This window comes from Lynx rufus, unplaced genomic scaffold, assembly GCF_022079265.1.
Source record: "Lynx rufus isolate CCGP_SWC_20201006 ecotype Redwood Valley unplaced genomic scaffold, mLynRuf1.p SCAF_7, whole genome shotgun sequence".
Lineage (NCBI taxonomy): Eukaryota > Metazoa > Chordata > Mammalia > Carnivora > Felidae > Lynx > Lynx rufus.
The window spans coordinates 117829602-117849759 of record NW_025814889.1 but is presented as its reverse complement, the minus strand read 5'-3'; the positions used below and the strand labels follow the sequence as shown (position 1 = coordinate 117849759).

The 20158-nt window shown below is 38.4% G+C and overlaps 1 protein-coding gene across 1 annotated transcript in view; it reads right to left on the bottom strand.

The window, feature by feature from the left end:
• The window catches only part of CFAP54 (cilia and flagella associated protein 54), a 290869-nt gene that overhangs the window by 30290 nt on the left and 240421 nt on the right, over nucleotides 1-20158 (bottom strand). Inside the window, exons 63-65 of the mRNA XM_047065944.1 lie at nucleotides 18442-18609; nucleotides 4332-4441; nucleotides 309-450 (exon numbers count right to left, since the gene is read on the bottom strand). Of these exons, the coding sequence (XP_046921900.1) occupies nucleotides 309-450; nucleotides 4332-4441; nucleotides 18442-18609 (420 nt within the window). The remainder of the gene's footprint in view (nucleotides 1-308; nucleotides 451-4331; nucleotides 4442-18441; nucleotides 18610-20158) is intronic.

Sequence of the window (20158 nt, the reverse complement as noted above, 5' to 3'; positions counted from 1 at the left end):
ATTGTTTCTTGGGATTCACAGTGGTATCTGAATGATTTCTCTAGATTGCTTTTGCTTTCTTTCACCATCACATTCTTATAATTGGTATGTTTAGAAAAGCTTTGAAGGAAGCACTACTTATGTGTCCAAAAAAGTTGGATTATATTTGATACTCTAAATAGAGAAATGGAGAACAGAAGAACCACAAAGTTCAAGACTAGTGATATAGTTGTGCTTTGATGAAGTAAAAAAAATCACTTAAATAATTATATAAAATGACATCTATGCTACAACAGCAATGCAATTTTCCATTATTTTTAATAACTTACTTCCATTTCCTTATCAACTGATTTCTCTTCCATTTCTTGCATTTCGGATACATTTTCATCTGAAGTAATTTCAGGAGTTGTTGGCAATGATATTTCAGCTATTTGCGTAAGATTAGATAGTTTCTCATGAATTGAAATAACCCTAAAAATAACAGATGCACATGTATTTTACTTGAAAAGCTAAGAAAGGCATTCGTTTATTCCCAGAATCAGTAATATGTGTAAAGTTAGTCCTCAGGTATTTAACACTGGGGTTTCTGGCATTCCCAAACATCATTCATTCAATAATTCCTTCATTCAAGAAACATGAGCAAGAGAAACAATTCTAACCCGTATAATATTTATGACCTAGTTATAAACTCTGAGAGATTTAAAATGACAAACTGGCAAAGGCACAATGACAGAAATGCACACATCCAAAATACTGCTTAAGATGAAAAAAAAGAAAATGAACATTTATGCGAGCAAAGAAAGTCCAGGCAATAACGAAAGGTTTGCTCCTATGTAAATCTTAATGCTGTGCCATGACTGCCCTGCTGACCTGAAGATAAGAATTATGGCAAGTTAGCAATGGCTTGCAAAGGCCAATCAATGAGCCCATAACAATGAAGTATATTGTGCGGGGAGGGGTGAAAGGGCAGGGAGCAGGATCAAGAAAGAAGGAAAAGCAAAAGCCAAGGAGGAAGGCACAGGACACAGTGGCAATTATGCTGAAGACAGAAAGCTTCTGGGGCCACAGGCCAGTGAACAGTGGATACTCTGAAGGCAGAGGTAAATGGGTGAGTGGAGTCAGGAGAAGGAAAAGCATTTGAAGCAGCTGAAGGAGGCAAACAGCCACCTGTGTGGCCTTCAGTGAGTCTATGCTATGGGATACAGCACATATATGCATGCATGTGTGTGTGTGTCAGTGTGGGTGTCTCCATCCAAGGAAGGAGGGAAACTTTTATGAGAAAGAAGTAAATTATCCATTAAGTCAGACTGACATCAAAAACATACACAGGAATGTCAATTCTCCAATGTTCCACAGGGTCCTCATCTGCAGCATGGTATAATACTCGATGACCATGATAGAAGGTGAAAAAGTACCTTTAATTATACATAAGAGGATCTGAAATTATATAGTGTGTTTAAGAAACTCTTTTATAAAAAAAGGACAATGGTTAAAATGTAAAAATCTGTTATTAAAAGTTCACTTGGAAGACATCCATTAAAAAAAAAAAAAGGGTCATCTCCAAGAATGGAGGAAAGGCTGCCTGATGCACTGGAGAGAGAACAGGTAGGACTCAAAGGACCTGGGAGAAGCATGCTGGGTTCCAACACACATCAGCCATGAGACCCTGCACAAGCCACCTAACCTCTCTGACCCTGACATTCCTCCTACTGCAAGACTGAAGTAATAAAACCTGCTTCATCTACTTCACAGCATTTTGTACCGATGAAATGACATAACTGTGTACATTCCTAACCATGAGAAGCCACATGAGGAAAGATGATATTCTAACACACTGTTCTTCATTCTAATACCCAAGAAAGAATTCTTATAATTCCCGTTTCTCTTTCAAAAATAATGTAGCTTCCCCTTCTAATACATGGAATTGCAGGAAGGATAAACTGTTCTTTGATGTTTGGGTTTCAGATTGTCAGTGAATGTCCATAGCTGTACTATCTGTTTCAAAAACAAATGTCCTGGTCTAACTCTGTAAAAAGCAGGCTGGGGGGGGGGTGGGTGGGGGTGGCTGGGCCCCTGATCAAGGAGCAGCATCAGAGGACCTAGCATCTCAGGTTCATCTCATGACCCCATTTGCCCAGCATCTTGCCCATACACATCTTGACCTCCCCGTCCGTGTCAGTGCTCAGTCCAGCTTTTCAATTCCCACATTGGCCCACAAACATCCATCATCTCATCCAGGCTAGACCAGCTCCCCACAGCCTCTGCTCTCATTTACTGACTCACGGGCACTCTCTCCCCCCCAGGCTGCCAGGGCCTGGAAGCAGGACCCGGGCAGAAGTAGAAATGTGGATGGCAGGAGACTTGAAGGCAGAGACAGCAGGCAGGGAACTGGATCTTGGTTAGAAGAACATAATTAGATAGAACTACACAGAAACATTTATGCGTGTGTATTGAGAACACTATCTTTTCTTTTGTTGCTATAGAAAAATGCCAAGAATTAAAATGTTTTTCCTTGTAAGTACTTAATTTGGAGATTAGGACGTGAAATGAACGATTCAAGAGGACTGCCCAATTTGAAGGCTATTCTGGTTCCTTCTCTGGCTTTTTTTTTTCTGACCCCTTGTATTCTTACTTCGCCTTCTGAAAGATGGTCAACAAGAGCAACTCCCCACGTACCTATCTTACCCTGGCCCTCCTAAGAATACAAGCAATGCCAGCCTAGGTGAGGGAAATGGGCAGCTTTCACTGTGTCCCCAAGGGACAGGTTAGATGAGACACTGCCAGGCACCCTCCTCTGTGTTGGCCTCAGTGACAGGTTCATGTCCCTAACCTGAGTAAACCTACCACTGATCATAAACACATTCAAATTACAAACTTTTTGGAATAAAAAAGAATTCTGTCATTTTGATTTCATTCCACTCTGCAGAAATTATCATCATTTTCATCATGTGATTCTAAAAAAAATATCTTGCCATATTTATGTACACAAAGCAAGTATATAATTTCATAACTTTGTTGCTTAGCTGTGCTGGTATATGTCCTGTGCCTAGATTTTCTGCCAGTTCAAAAAAAAAAAAAAAAAAAAAAAAGGAAAAAGGGAAAAAAGAAAATTGGCTGAATAATTGAAAATATGCCAGCTCTTGAAACATCTCTTGTTTTATTCTCTTTTATGGCAAGGCCAAGAAGTCCTTCAAAATGAAAATCTTGGAGCATGAACAAGGCTCTTCAGGGAAGAACCAGGTCTCTGTTCGCTAAGCACTTACTAGGCGCCTAACAGGGCAAAGAGCTGACACTGACAGACACAGGGGTTAGTAACAAGACTTGACATTTGCCCAGTGCTTTCGGCCTTTCAGAAGATATGCATATGTTGTCTGTCTTGATCTTAACAACCCTGAAAGGCAGGCAGAGTAGATATTCTTTCCATTTTACAACTGAGGCGATGGAGTTGAGGTCACAAGGACGGTGAACAATGGAGTCAAAACTAAATTAACTAAGCAATGAAAAAAATTAAAAACCAACTAGGAATTTGGTAAAGTGAAACAGGAGAAGAGAGAAACCAGGCATGAGCAAAAGTTAGAGACATGCCCTGTTTGATGGAGAGAAAGGAAAACAACCTGGATAAAGCAGAGGCTTTTGATGTGGCGAACAATGTAAAATAGGGAAGGGTGGGACAATGGAGGACGTGGAGTTTGTCCATAATTTTGCAACCCAATACGGAGCCACATGTTACTTTTTAAATATGCCCCAAATTAGGGGTGCCTGGGTGGCTCAGTCGATTAAGTAGCCAACTTCGGCACAGGTCATGGTCTCAAGGCTTGTGAGTTCGAGCCCTGCACCAGGCTCTGTGCTGACAGTTCAGAGCCTGGAGCCTGCTTCAGATTCTGTGTCTCCTTCTCTCTCTGTCCCTTCCCCTCTCATGCTCTGTCTCTCTTTCAAAAATAAATAAGCATTAAAAAAAATTTTAAATATGCCCCAAATTATAGGCAAAATATAATATATATCCTTGTACTCTCTAAAATCTTTACGAAGTGTCAGGAAGTGTTTCTCCACAACCCTAAGTACTATTATTCTTATTCCCACTTCATTGATGGGGTGACTGAAGCACAGAGAGGTTAAGTAACAAGCTCAAGTTTGCAAAGTGAATAAGGGGCACGATTGGCATTTGACCCAAAGCAGGCTGGATTCAGAGTTCATACTCTTAACCACTGCAATATCATACTCCTCTAATTAAAAGGAAGATTCTTCTAAAAACGTCTTCTAAAAGTTCTCCTGTGACTTACCTTGAATATTACTAAAACAGTCTGTTCTAAGGAAAATATTAGCAGAGTTGTAGGAAATCCATCATTACTTGCCTGTTCAGTGGAACCCAGAAAGAGCCAACATAGACATCGCTAGAAGTGCTATTAGACACAGCCTCTGAAATATTCTGGGGCCTCATGTTATACGCATACAACAATAAAACCTATAAGAAAATTAAAACATGAATAAAATGTGACATTAAAATTACACGTTGCCTCAAAATAATATCATTAAATTTTTTAAGTTTTTCTTTGAAAGAGAAAACAATTGTGTTTCAACTCACTTTAAAGAGGACTGATTTGAGCAAGAATTGTACAAAGTTTATGAGGTGAAATAAATGCCATTTGATAATAATATTATATTATTTTTGAAGAGTGCCATTTCTTACTGCAATTATTAAGTTTAAATCTCAACCTGCGAAGGCCCTCTACAAGTTGGAAATGTGTACCTGGTGAATATCCAACCTCGTTTCTCGTTGCTTCTCAATATGCGCCTTTCTCATCAGTGGTCATAGCTGCTTCTGTGCATCACTTATGCTGCTCCCTTACTCTTCTGTTTATTCAACCTACACACAACTTTCTGGTCCCCACCTCTAACATGGAACTTCTCCTAATGACTCATACTCTGGTAATCTCCCTGCGGTTTGAATTTTGACAATCCTTAAAGTTAATTCCTTATATTGCAGCACTTAGTTATGGTCCAATTCACAGAATTTGAGATTCATAGAACCTTAGAGAGGATCTGGTCTAAGTCCCTCCTTTGAGATATGAGAATGCTGAGGCCCAGAGCTGCCAGTCAAAACCAACTAATTAAGTACATGCATTTATCTCTGTTTCTTTGATAATCAAACTAAAATAAGAGTACAGGGACTTTTTAGAAAGGCGTAAATCCACAAAGACAGACAAAAAGGAGGTAAGCAGACAAGAGATGTTAGCAACACGTTGAAGGACAGAAATTGCTGAGAAGAGTGTTGGGGGACTCAGAAAAGAGGAAAGGCTGTGTCCTAACTGCCTTCAGAGGGGTTGCCAACAACAAACATGACTGAGAACCCAGAAAGGCTTGGGAGCTGGAGATGTTCCTCCCTCTTATCCCTTCCCTGAGCCCATGCCACCAGGAGATTTCCCTACTTCCCTTGCCTCCTCTCTGGCCAAACTTCCTTTCATTTTCCTCTCTGCTGAGGTTAAATCAGAGCTCTATTGTCAGGGACATTAGGTACAGGGCTGAGATGCAGAACTGAAAACATGGGAATTAAGTGGAAGTCTGTGTTCTGAACAAGAGACATCCCCTACCCCACTGCAGCCCCTGCTCGGGATGTAGGAAACCAGACAGAAGTTGAAAAGGATCCTCTTTGAGGAAACTGACCAGACAAAGAGAAAAGACCTACAGATACTGACATTTCAGCATCCTGCAATGAAACTGCTGGCTCCTGCAGTTACCCTACAATGAGGCCTATAAATCAATAAGTCTGACCTGATACACCCTGTAGCACCTTCACAAATGAATGGATAGCCAAGGGTCACTAGACATGAAACGAAAGGTAGAGACCAAAACTAACATAAGAAAGGAACTTGAAGAATCAGATATAAGACAGAGAGCAGAAGAGAACTTCAATGAAACCATAATTGATATCTTAAGAGAGAATAAAGACAATATTTTATCTGTGAATCAAGAACGCAGTGCTGTTAAAAATGAACAAAGAACAAGAAAGAGCTCTTAAGAACTAAAAAAATATGTGATCACAACTAAATATCAACAAAGGTTTGAAATATAAAATTGAAGATATCTCCCCAAAAGTAAACCTAAATTTTAAAACATAGGTAATATGGGAGAAAAGATGAGAAAAATACTCAATCTAATAAATTCAGTATCTGAATAATAATTCCAGAAGGTACAGAGATAATCAAAGGGAGGAAATTATCAAAGAAAATAATTCTTCTTGCACTAAAGAATATACCGAAAGTTTGAAAGGGGCACAGTGGATGACAGACCCGCATGGTTCATCATGGAATTTCAGCACACAGGGCATGGAAAGAAGATCCCCAGAGCTTCCACAGGAAAAAGAAAAAGAAAGAACTAGGCATTAGAATGGGACCATACTTAACAGCAATGCAGGATTGCCAGAAACAATGGGGCAACGTCTCCCACGTTTTGAGAGAAAATAATTTTCAACGTAGAGTTTTATGCCTAGAAAATGATGACGTCAGCATACAATGATGACTTTGTGTTGGACATTCAAGGTTTTCTTATATCCTGTGTAAGTACAGGGTCAATCTGTTGCAAGTGGTTAACATCTCAGGGGACTGTAGTACTATTGTTGGCCCTTAGCCAAAGCTGAGTGAAATGTACCACCCAGTGACTAATGCAGTCCTGTTCTTGATTCTGAAACACACCAATGGGGCAGCCTGTGACATCGTGTCAGCATTTTCTTGTAGATATGTACATATTGATGATTTGCATCTGGATTCTATTGTTCTCTTCATTTCTATCACTGAGTCCGGTCCCACACATGGTTTTGACTACAAGAATAGAGAGGTATGAAAGACCCCTCCTCAGTTAAGACATCAACCTTCTTGAGACCAAGGTGGTTCATGATCTGTAGATGAAGTGTGCTGTGCAACTGAGTGAGGACCCTGGCAACTGCTCCCAGGCATCTTGGATCTCTCTACTGGTTATCTGAGCTTTCTTTATCCTGCCATGACTTATCCTTTACCAAAATCTTCCATGAATATACTTTGTGGAATATATTGTATGGTGTGTCCTTTGAATAATCAGAACCTCCAACACATCCTTTATCAGAAAGCTGTAAAATGTGTTCATTCAATAGGAGAGAGCAAGTCAAGATAGGGAGAAACATGGGACCCAGGGAATTCTCAGGAGGATGGCGAGTGGGCTCTTATGATGATATCTGAACCATGAGAGCAATCAATCCAGTTTGGAAAATGTCTCTGAAGAAGAAGACAATAAAAGAATTAAGATAAACTGATGAGTTTGACCATGCAGAGAAGAATTGTGTAGTTCTTTGAAAGTTTAGGAAGAATGAGAGATTCTAGAATACAGAGAACACTAAATTAAAAATAAGGCAGGTTTTTTCTTCAGGATAGAAGTCGGGAAGAAAGGAAACAGTACCTTATTTGGCTCAGCTGTGAGTGATATTTACACATTCATAATGTAAACACTGGCTCTGGGTTTAAGAATTTTGATAGAACTCATTTAGGAGAGGGGCACCTGGGTGACTCAGTCGGTTATATATCCAAACTCTTGATTTCGGCTCGGGTCATGATCTCAGTTTGTGACAGCACAGAGCCTGACTGGGATTCTCTCTCTCCATCTCTTGTCTGCCCCCACCCTCAATAAATAAGTAAACTTGAAAAAAAAAGAACTCATTTAAGAGAGTGTGTGGAAGAGAAGAGTATGCCTGAGGGGGAAAAAGAGGTTGACATTAGCTTTCATCTTCCATAGTAGTGTGTGAGATTGATCACTAAAGAAATTATCATGTGAGCATGTAATTTAGATGTATGGGTTGGGGGGAGACCCAATAAAACAGAGACAGCTGAGAGTTGAAAGTAATTGTATCTGATGGTGGGATTCAGGGATGTGGACAGCTAGACAGAGAGAGAAATGTTCTTTTTACTCATTAAAAGTCTTTCACATTTGGTTTTTCAAACTATGGTAAATTTGATGAAACACTTCTGAAATGAAAATGAAATGAGTCCCAGAGAGATTAGTCTGTCTTATGGTGTTTGCTCTTGTTTTGTGTTTGTTAACCTTGACTCCCAGGCTAGCATACAAAGTCCCTGTGGACAGGAGTGACATCTTGTACTGTTTTTAGTAGTGCTTGCAGCACCTGCTACATGTTAATTAATATCTTCATATTTCTGAAATTTTCATTATATCTCTTAAGAGCTAATGAAGTTCCCCAAAGTGTGTTAGTGGAAAAATTTAAATAGATAACATACTTTACATTTAACCCCTGATAATGAAAATGACTTTCTCCCTCCTCAGGCTGACACTTGTCAATGGCTTTGCAGTACAATTTTAAAATCTTTTCTAACCAAGCGTGGCACAACTGATTTCAAAGTATAACAGTCTGAAATCAAAACAGACTTGGATAAAATAAGGCAGTAGTTACACATTAAAACCCTAAACTGACTTGCATCTATTTGTTGTGAGCCTGGGCTTTGGAGCCAGAGTGTCTGGGTTTGCTTCCCCGACTTTACTGGCTGTGTGATCGGGGCAAATTATGAAAATGTTATGCCTCTACTTCCTCATTTGTAAAATGGAGATGTGGTAATCCCCATCCCCATGGATCGTGTGAGGATCCAATGAGTCTACACGAAGTGCTCAGAGCATCGCTGCTGTCGCTGTGAGCCACGTGACCACTCCTGGCTCCTCGCCCTACCTTGTTTGGTACCTCATTCTCCATATTCTTTTAGACCCACTGCTAACCCCAAGCCAGCTTCATATCTGACCTCCCAGGCTGTCCCCATCAAATCCATGCGCTTAGTTCTATTTCAAACTTGTCCTCACTCTTCAGGTATAAGTGTCTATAAAACCCTACATACTCAGGACTGGATTCTGCAGGAGACAATATGCCCACAATGAAATTTCCAGTGCTCCCTTACTCACTTTCACAAAGGCTTGTTTTTCAATGGTAAAGAAGTGTTGTGGCTTTGACAAACACTGAGAAATGCTGTATCTAAAATCATCTTGAATGGGGTATCCCTTACAGCCCAGGAAGGGGTGAAGACAGAGCCCCTCCTCTACTAGATGGAGTTGATTCATAACTTCCTCACCCTGGTATCTTAATCACCTAACAAAACACCTGGCATATAGGGTGCACTCAATCAATGTTTTATTAACTGGTTAGTAAGCAGCTATTATATGCATGTTACAAAGAAATCCATACAAAGAACTAGAAGACTCAGGTCCTCATTCATGTTTTTGTCACTAATAAGTTGTGGCAATGGTCAAGTCACTGTACTCATATGGGACTTGGCTTCCTCATCCTCAAAATGAGAGCATCAAATAGATGTTCTCTTAGTTTCTTTCAAGTCCTGAAATTTGACTTGGGTGGTCCAAGGGAAGTCAGAGAAGCTTTCCAGTGGAGCCTACTATAGAATCTGGCAATGCAGCATAGCTTCTTGGAGAATCATCATTAGACCTGTGAGGTGCATTGGTAGTGCTGACCTAGCCCAGTGCTTCTCAGACTTAAATGTGCATACATTACTTGGGAGATATTAATAAAATGTATGTTTGGGGTGCCTGGGTGGCTCAGTCGGTTGGGCGACTGACTTCTGCTCAGGTCGTGATCTCACAGTTCATGAGTTTGAGCCCTGCATCGGGCTCTGTGCTGACAGCTCAGAGCCTGGAGCCTACTTCAGATTCTGTGTCTCCCTCTCTCTCTCTTCCCCTCTCCCACTCATGCTCTGTCTCTCTCTCTGCCTCTCAAAAATAAAGAAACTTAATAAAAATTTAAAAAACAAAATTTAATGTTTATTTATTTTTGAGACAGAGAGAGACAGAGCATGAACGGGGGAGGGTCAGAGAGAGAGGGAGACACAGAATCTGAAACAGGCTCCAGGCTCTGAGCAGTCAGAACAGAGCCCGACGCGGGGCTCGAACTCACATACCACGAGATCGTGACCTGAGCCGAAGTCGGACGCTTAACCGGCTGAGCCACCCAGGCGCCCCATAAATTTTTTTTTTTTTTTAAATGTATGCTCCGATTTGGTAGGTCTGGAGACCTGAGATTCTGTATGTCTAGTGAGCCTCCAGGGGATGCCAGTGCTGCTGGTTCTTGACTATCAGATGCTGGCCCCTGCTTCATTTATGCAGCCTTTGTCTTCCCCAGCTCCCAGAAGCAGGGTGTAATTTTGGGTCTCATCTGCAGCACCAGGCTCTCATTAGTCATTTGGCCAACAAGACCCAGAATCCAGGGCACCTCAGAGGGAAGCCCTGGGTATCTGTATGATCTCTGAGTTATGGTGTCCCTGACATCCACACTGAAAATGTTGAGGTTCTATGAGGTTACTATGACTTGGTAGTTTTCCCAAGAATCCTAACTCTTCCTTTGGTGTCCTGAAAGACTAAACTTGTCTCTTTTTTTTAACGTTTATTTATTTCTGAGACACAGAATCAGAAGCAGGCTCCAGGCTCTGAGCTGTCAGCACAGAGCCCAATGCGGGGCTTGAACTCGCAAACCGTGAGATCATGACCTGAGCCGAAGTCGGTCGCTCAACTGACTGACCCACCCAGGCGCCCCCTAAACTTGTCTTGAATGCATAGTGTGCTTGTTTCGGACCATGAAATATAGTCTAGCTCACACTAAGGCTTTAAGGATCTCCAGAAAGGAGCAGCAGCTCCATATGTCTTGTTCCCAGACTGGCTGGGCTTCTACACTGAATAGACTTTAATTCCAAGAACTCTTCAGGTTCTATCCAACTTTGTGTTTTCACTTGACACATGGAATCTTGGTTTTCAGTGCTTTGCTTGCCCAGACTTCTTGCATTGATCATGCTTGTCTGTCTAAATCTTCTGTGGCCTCTGAATACCATGCTTTGAACTGCCTAGCTGCACTCAACACAATAGCCTTTGCAGTAGTTTGATTCCCCCAAATTAGGTCTCAGAGATGAAAGAAAGGTCCTGCTACTGATTCTTCATTGCCCCTCCACCCTGCTAGTTCTGAGTTGTATTCCTTTAGTCTGATCAAGTAATAAATATAATTCAAGTCTCATTCTGAACCTGGGTTGGCTTGCAATCCAGAACATCCTACTGGGAACTGTGGATTGTAAAAAATAGCAAGAAGATGAGGTAGAATAAAACTAAAGGTACTAAGATATATTTTTTAATGTTTATTTATTTTTAGAGAGAGACACAGAGAGAGAGATAAAGCTAGCAGGGGAGAGGCAGAGACAGAGCTGGAGAGAGAATCCCAAACTGTCATGTGGAGCCCGATGGAGGGCTCAATCCCACAAAGTGTGAGATCATGACCTAAGCCAAAATCAAGAGTCAGATGCTCAACTGACTGAGCTACTCAGGAGCCACCTAAGATGCATTCTTAAGATAAATTTAGGCCATCAAGCCTTTGGCTGTGGTTACACTTTCTTTTTAAGTTTATTTATTTATTTTGAGAGAGAGACAGAGAGAGAAAGAGAGCATGAGCAGGGGAGGGGCAGAGAGAGAATCCCAAGCAGGCTCCATGCTGTCAGTGAAAACCCCAAACACCGGGCTTGATCCCACAAACCATGAGATCATGATCTGAGCTGAGATCAAGAGCCAAATGCTCAACCAACTGTGCCAACCAGTGGTTACACCTTTTTAAGCTAATCTGTATGAATCTCTCAGCCATTCTTCACAACTATTTTTAAAGCCTGTGTCCTGGACGTTCATTAACGTGGTAGCTCATGGAAGCTTCTTTAGTGTCTGTCTCTGGAAGATACTGAAATCATCGAAGAGATGCTTAGTGTGTAACCAAATTCCAGTGAAGAGCTTATAATGTTGTTCTACTAATTCTACTAAAGATAATTTTGTTAAATAGGATAATACAGTTTCTACCCCCATACTTAAGAAGTTAAACTTCTCTGGGGCACCTGGGGGGCTCAGTCAGTTGAGTGTCTGACTCTTGGTTTCGGCTCAAGTCATAACCTCACAGTTTATGGGATGGACCCCCATGTCGGGGTCTGTGCTCACAGCACAGAGCCTACGTGGGATTCTCTCTCTCTCCCTCTTCTGCCCTTCCCCGGCTTGCATGCACATGTGCTCTCCCTTTCTATAAATAATAAATAAATAAATAAATAAATAAATAAATAAATAAATAAACAAACTTTTTAAAAAGTTAAACTTTTCTGAGTTATAAACTTAATCCTAAAGAGTATTGTGGCATAGAACATATTTAGCCCTCTGAATTACCTAAAAATTTTACATCAAAATCCCTAGTCCTAGGATTTTTACTTTGCTGCCACCAGCATCCTTAGCTTCTACTGGCATTTCTAGTTCAGATACTAGATTAACAGAAGAGGACTGAGTAGGGGAATCAAGTGACATTAACTTGCATTTTTAACCCTAGTCTAAGTCCTTGGAAACTCCAACACCCTAGGTCAGATATTAATTTTCATCACCATCCCATCCAGAGGCTACAAGTGCCTGCAACTAAGGTCCACTGTCTGAGGACTCAACAAAGCACCATGCTTAGGAGTGCAGTCTTGGAATCAGATTGCTCCAATCCTGATTCATTGCTGACTAGCATTTCTCCATCCTGTCCCAGTTTCCTCTTCCGTAAAATGGGGCTGGTGAGAGTACCCACCTCATAGAGTTGTTGTGAGGTTAATATAAGCAGAGCATCTAGAATACAATAAGCTCTACATTCACTATTGTTATTATCTTGTAGTTTCATGAGCTGCAGCCAGTTTATTCAACACAGAACTCTACACTGAACAACCAAGATAGTGAGTAGATAAATGTTCAAATACACCTATATTTATTTGTTTCTTTTAAAATGTATTAATGTATTTTGAGAGTTAGCATGAGCAGGGGAGAGGCAGAGAATGAGGGAGAGAGAGAATCCCAAGCAGGCTCCACTCTCAGTGCAGAGCCAACATGGGGCTCAATCTCAGGAAGTGTGAGATTATGACCTGAGCTGAAATCAAGAGTCCGATACCTAACTGACTGAGCCACCCAGGTGCCCCCAAATACACCAATATTAAAGTCATCAAACAAATTTCAGTGTAATCTCTGAAAAGATAAAATCTTAGGTCTGAGGAGATCAAGTCAGTGTTTCCCATCTTTTTAATCGAAATTTATGTTAGCAACTACATCTTTTATCATGACCCAATAATACATTTTTATTATCAAAGAGGGGAAAAAATATCCCCAAACTAAGAAATGGGAAAACTGTGTGTTCTTGTGTCTTTGCTTATGTCATAAGAAAATCACTCAAGCAACCTATTTAAATCAGAATTTGTTAGCTGGTGCTCTCCTTGGAATCTCTGCCTGACAGCAGTCCATGTTTCCATGTTAATTGTCAGACACAACTGTTGATGGATAAAACCCTGTTACTCTAATTATCAGCCACATGTGTAGTCATAACATTAACTTCACAGATCACTCTGTCTCAGATTGATATGGATGTGATATTTCTATGACCTTGCAAAATGAACTTTTTACTTTCTTTCTCATTTTTTAAAACAGCTGCTTAGGTAAACATTCTATTTCCCAAGTATGTAATCTTTCTGTATTCATATCCTCTCTGAATGGATATACTCTTATCACTTGGTTGTTTCTCTGGCCATCAAGTAAATGAATTCAGACATATGCTGCAGATCAATCAATCTGAAAAATTTATCTAACAACATCATGAAATGAAAATTTCAGAAAACATTTTTGCTTACTGTATATAATACATTCTGATTTTTTTCTTGTTTTAATTTCTTAAAAAAATACTACTAAGACCCACACAATATTGATTCCATGGTCCATTAGTATTCTTGGAACCACAGTTTGAAAACTGCTGTACTAAATTTCCCAAAAGACACTACACAGATTTATTATTTTTAAATGTTTATGGAAAATATCTGGCAAGGATTTGACTTGGAAAGTATGGGAAAGAGAGTACTTTCAAAACATGAGAAATAGCTTTAAATGTTCCTGGGGAGTGATAAGTCAAAGTTTCTCTTTTTGTAGGAGTAGAAACAGATACATAATTGACCAGGAGTTAGCAGCAGTTTGCCAGCCTAAGAATGCAGAATGAAGAGGCCAATGGGAGACGTGTGCTTGAGAGCAAAGAGAGGTAGGCCCAGGAGGTTGCACGATCTGACAGGGTCACAGGGGTCAAGGAGCAGCAGAAGCTACCAGAGGCACAGCTAGAGGGGACGGCACTCAAGAGCTGAAAAGTGCAAGAGTAGACCAACACAGGAGGCAGAAACCGAATGAAAATGCTGAACAGGGCAAAACTATATGGCAACCGTTTTATGGGGAAAAGCCCGAGGCTCTTCTCAGAGAGAACAGCAATCAAAGGAATTCTATAGCGGAAGGCCCCTCTGCAAATGGCTGTAGTGACCAACTGTTCCATTTTTAAAAGCTTGACCCCTCATCAAGATTCTCCTAGAATGTGAATCACTGTTCTATCTCCAATTGTTTAGAGATTGATATTAAACTGCTTCTAAATACTTGCCCCCATCTGCTCCTGCTCCCCAATTAGCCCTAGTGCAAATGTCTCTCCGTGCATATGGACATTGATATGGATAAAGCAATGGATCAGAGTTAGGTAAAGATAAAAATAATAAACATTAAAACAAGAAGTGATATGTGTGACATAAAATTGTAAGGGGCATTTAGAGGCAAACTAAGTTTGTCTCCTATTTGCTATGCATTTTAATTCTGCTGGTAAGGCACAGTTTTCTCTCTTTTCTATACAATGTTGGCAGCTACAGTATCTATTAGAAGATATTGTTGCTAATCTTTAAAAGGAGTTTTTAAATAATGTTTAACCAGCGGATGGCATGTATATTTGAAGTTAATAAACTTAAAAACATAATAATTTAAAAATAATTTCAGGGATGACCAGGTGGCTCATTTGGTTATGCGTCTGACTTCACCTCAGGTCATGATCTCGTGGTTCATGAGTTCAAGCCTGAGTCAGTCTCTGTGCTGACAGCTTGGAGCCTGGATCCTGCTTTGGATTCTGTGTCTCCTTCTCTCTCTGCCCCTCTCCTGCTCACATTCTCTCTCCCTCTCTCTCTCTCTCTCTCTTTCTCTCTCTAAAATAAACATTAAAAAAATTAAAAATAAAATAATTTCAGATAATAAATGACAACTACCATTTATTGAGGTTAAGCATTTATACAATTATCTCTAATTAAAGATGAGTACAACTATGATACAGAAAAGCTAATCAATCTACTGAAGATCACAAAATTATTAAGTGACAGAGCTGGGATTCCAACCCAGGTGGTTTGGCTCCAGAGTCTATGTTTTTATCCAGAGTCTATGGCTTACTCATGTAAGCCAAAGAAACAAAAAGAAAGCCATATCCAAGAAAATTTTGCAAAGTAAAAGAGAAAATTTCAAAAGCAGTTAGTGAAAGAAGTCAGTACTCTAAAGCAATAAAAGTTTGTCTCTCAACAACACTAGAAAGGAGGAAATGACATTTTCAATGTACTGAAATAAAATAATTTCCAATCTTAAATTATCTACTCCATGAAAATTTATTTCACAAATAAGTATAAAGTAATATATCAGGCAAACAAAAATTAAGTGTTTGCCTCCAGAAGATCCTCACCAAAGGAAATTCCAAAAGTATATACTTCAACAGAAAGAAGTGACCCTGGATGAAATGTCTAAAATGCAAGATGGGGTGGGAAAAAAAGTGGTAAATATATGGCAAATTCCAAAGGAAATAACTCTTGCATACAATAATTAAAAATAAAATTATTTTGGGTTAAAAATGTATAGTAATATAAGTCATTACAGGAAAAATGATACTCGTTAACGTTAGACTTTGATAAGTATGTATGTTGTTCTGAAGGTAACCACTAAAAGCATTGAAAAAAATGTATAATTTCAAAACTCATAGAGGAAAAATGAATGATAAAATCATCCAGAAGGGAAAAGAGAAAAACAAAAGAGCTGAGACAAGCACAAATACAAAATAACGGGGTAGATTTGAAACCAAATATACACTTAATATACATTAAATATAAATGTATTAAATTCCCCAGTCAAAATACAATGTTATCAGACTATATATGAAAATATCCAAGTGCATGCCTTCGATAAAAACACAATTAAAACACAAGTACACAAAAGGGTTGAAAGCAAAAGTTTGGAAAATATATACTGTGAAAATAATAACCACAAGAAAGTCATTGTCCTTTAGTAATATCAGACAAAGCATACTTTATGAGGAAAAAAACATTATTACAAAAAGCCCATGAGTCATTTCAAAATGATAAAATGCTCAACTCACCAAGAAGATACAACAGTTAATCTGATTGTACCACAGTTTCAATTATAGAGAGCAAAATTTGACAGAACTACAAGGAAAGACTAAACAATGATGATCACTGGGAGAGACTTAAACACACTTCTTTTAATAATTTACTTTTTAAAATTAAAGTCAAACAAACAAGAATAGAGATTTGAACAAGACTAACCAAACCGACCTAGTGCACATATACATGAACTGCCTCAGCAACTGAGGACTGCACATTCCTTTTAAAAGCAATGGAATATTTACACAATAAATCCTTTCCTGGAGGAAAAAAAGCAGGTTTGAACAATATCAATCATACAGAGCATTTTTTATTATCACAGAACAACATAACCTAAGAATAAAAGCAAAAGATAATTTTCTGATATAATATATACAAGCTCCATATAGTTTGGAATATAAGAAACACATGTTGAAATGGCCCACGAAATGAGCCAAAGAATAAATCATAATGAAAACTTAAAAAAAAATTTTTAACCATATGATAATGATAATACTATAATAAAAACTTGTGAGGGGCGCCTGGGTGGCTCAGTTGGTTAAGCATCTGACTTTGGCCTAGGTCATGATCTTGCCATTCGTGAGTTCGAGCCCTGCATTGGGCTCTGTACTGATAGCTCAGAGCCTGGAGCCTGCTTCAGATTCTGTGTCTCCCTCTCTCTCTCTGCCCCTCTCCCACTTGCTCTCCGACTCTATCTCTCAAAAATAAACATTAAAAAAAAAAAACTTGTGGGGTGAAACCAAAGCCATGTTTAGAGAAACTCATAGTCTTAAAATACATACATTAGGAAAGAAAGGACTGAATATTAAGCCAGACATTTACCTCAAGAAGTCAAAAGTTAGAAAAAGAATATAACCCGCCACATACACACATACCAAAAACAAGTAGAAGAAAGATATGATTACTGAAACAAAATTAACTTCTGAGGGACCTCTGGTGACAATGATCAAGTAAAATACACAAACCACTACTGTAAGAAATGAAAAGACACACACTTCAATACAAATACATCAGGGAGATTCAAAGTATGAGAGAAGTTTTAAATAAGATGAAAAAGTTTCTAGAAAAAGCAACTTAAACTTGACTCAAGAAGAAATAACCCCAATGTTCTATAAACAGGGATGATAGTCAGATACTTAAAACTTGGTTTGACACAAGCACAAACCATTAGAACAATAGTGACCCAATCAGAACTGATGCCAACTATGGTATCCACAGAATAATATTACTAGTTTTATATTTTCTCACAAAGAAACAAACCACTAGGACCAGATGGCTTTACTGATGAGTTCTTACCAAATATTTGAGGAGAAAAGTTTACTCCAAACTTACAGAAATGTCACCAGAGAATAGAAACACATGATTATATTTATCAACTCACTTTATGAGTCTAAAAAAATCTTGTTACAAAAAATATCTGACAAAGACAGTATAAAAAGGAAAATTTGTAGCCCAATATTGCTCTTAAACAGTGGCAAAAATCCAACACGAAACATTAACAAACTGAATCCAGTAAAATTAATACAAGACCAATTCGAGTTTATCTTAGGAACACAAGATTGATTTAACATTTAAAAAATCAATTGGGGCACCTGGGTGGGTCAGTTAGTTGAACTTCCAACTCTTGATTTCAGCTCAGGTCACGATCTCAGTGTGTTGGGATTGAGCCCGGTGTCGGGCAATGTGCTGAGTGTGCAGCCTGTTTGAGATTCTCCCTCTCTCCCACTTTATCCCTCTCCCCTGCTCGCTTGCTCTCAAATAAATAAAATGGAAAAAAACTTTTTAAAAATCAATTAATATATTAAAAGAGAAAAATCATAAAATCATCTTTATAGATGCAGTAAAAGATTTATGATAAAAATTCTTAGCGAAGTGGGCAGTAGAAAAAAATTTCCTTAATGTGATAAGGAATGACTACAAAAAAAGTTAAACATCATATATTATGGTGACACACTTGAAAGTTTCCCTTGAAAATCAGGAAAAAGAAAATGATCAACTTGAATCAGACTTTCCTGATTTCTTATTTTCAGATCCATTCTACTAGACAATACAGATTCCATATTCCTGTATATTTTCATCTATATGACAAGAGGATGTTCTCCACTTTCAAGTTATAATGGTCAAGTTAAACTCTATATCTAAATATAAGAGTTAGTTTTGTGATTGTATTACATACCATAGGTTCTGTTTCCTTTGGGGGTCTTTCTAGAGGAGGAATGTACCATTGAAAGCAAAGTTCTTTGTTTAAATCTTGTATGTTCATATCTGATGACACATCTCCTGAAGATGGGCTGGCAGAGAGCTTTAATGATGAATCAGAGTATAGAGTACTGTCATGACATAACTGGGGAACAATAAAAAACAGTTTAATTGTCGGTAAAAAAATGCATTCAATATTTAAAACACTCATTCAAAACCCATTCAGTATTGGCTACATTATAAAACTCTGGGAGTTGTCTTAGTTTGTTATGGGTGTAGCCTTTAAAACTGCCCCTGAGTGGTGCCTGGCTGGCTCATTGGTAGAGGATGTGACTCTTGATCTCTGAGTTTTAAGTTCAAACCCAATATTGAGTGTAGAGATTACTTAAAAATAAAAATGTTAAACAAACAAACAAATACTGTCCTTAATTACCACAGAAAAGATTCTCCTACAGAAAAAATATGCTTCAAAACCTATGGGACTCAACAAATGTCTTCCATTTTTGGTGAGTCTCCCCAAGGAAAGATCTAGAGAGGAAAATGTCAATACTATCATTTCAGTCTCAAGATCACCTTAGATTCTTAGAACATCTACTTTTCTCATCTATTCAGTGGTGAATAAACTGAGCGTGTGATTAGAACTTAATATCTACTTTCCAATAGCATTTTCTTCTATAATACCATATGCAAAATAAGACAGTTTTTACTGTAAAATAAAATCAATTGCTCTCATTCTCTCTTTACACGAATGTGGCTGACTTGTAAATTCAGTCTTGGTGAATCTGGGCCTACCTTCTTTGATGAAACTCCTGAAACAGGAGTTTTCAAGAAAGATGAATGTGGAGAATGCAATTGGCAATATCATAAATTATTTCTTTTTTTTTTTTTTTGGAAGTAGCGGAGTTGCTACTAAAAAAAATAATAGTCTAGCCAGAGAGATATTAGTGATAATAACACCTCAAATATAAAAAGGACCCTCTTTAATGGAGTGCAGACTATTTTCAAAATTAACTTGTTTCGCCCAAGGTGATAGCATGGTAGCTGGGAAGCAATCATTCTGCTTAACTTTTGACATCTAAAGTATCTTAAGGCTTGTTGACCAAGAGGAACATGTCAGTAGGCAGTAAGAAATGCCTGGTATTTCCATAAGGCTTTGTACTTCCCATTATTTATGAGCTTATTCAAGATATAAGACTGTCAATGAAAGTCTTCAAAATAAAATAAAAAGAGAAATAAAGACACTGACCTTTCAAGTTGTCTACTGATAAAAGAAAAAATATGTCATGACTGAAAGGTAATATTAAAGATGCAAACTTTTCAGAAATGTCTAGAGACTATCATAAAAGGATATTATAAGCCAGAATCCTCACCTATTGGCACTATGATACTAAAAGCATGACCAAAATGACCAATAAAGAAGACTGTTAAGTTTGAATAATCATTTAAAAGTGCTAAACTAACATTAATTCTGTCAGGCAGTTCACCAAAAGATTAGGTAAGTAATTGTTTCAAAAAATAATTTCTCATATTTTTTTCATATCTGAGTACTCTTCAGAGGTACAACTATTTAATAGACAACTATTTTAGCAAAGAATTCATATTTAATAACTAAACAGAGAAAACTAATAAGCAATATTTACTGTTTCAATACATAGCATTTACCAACATGATGGTCTAATAATGGTAAACTATAA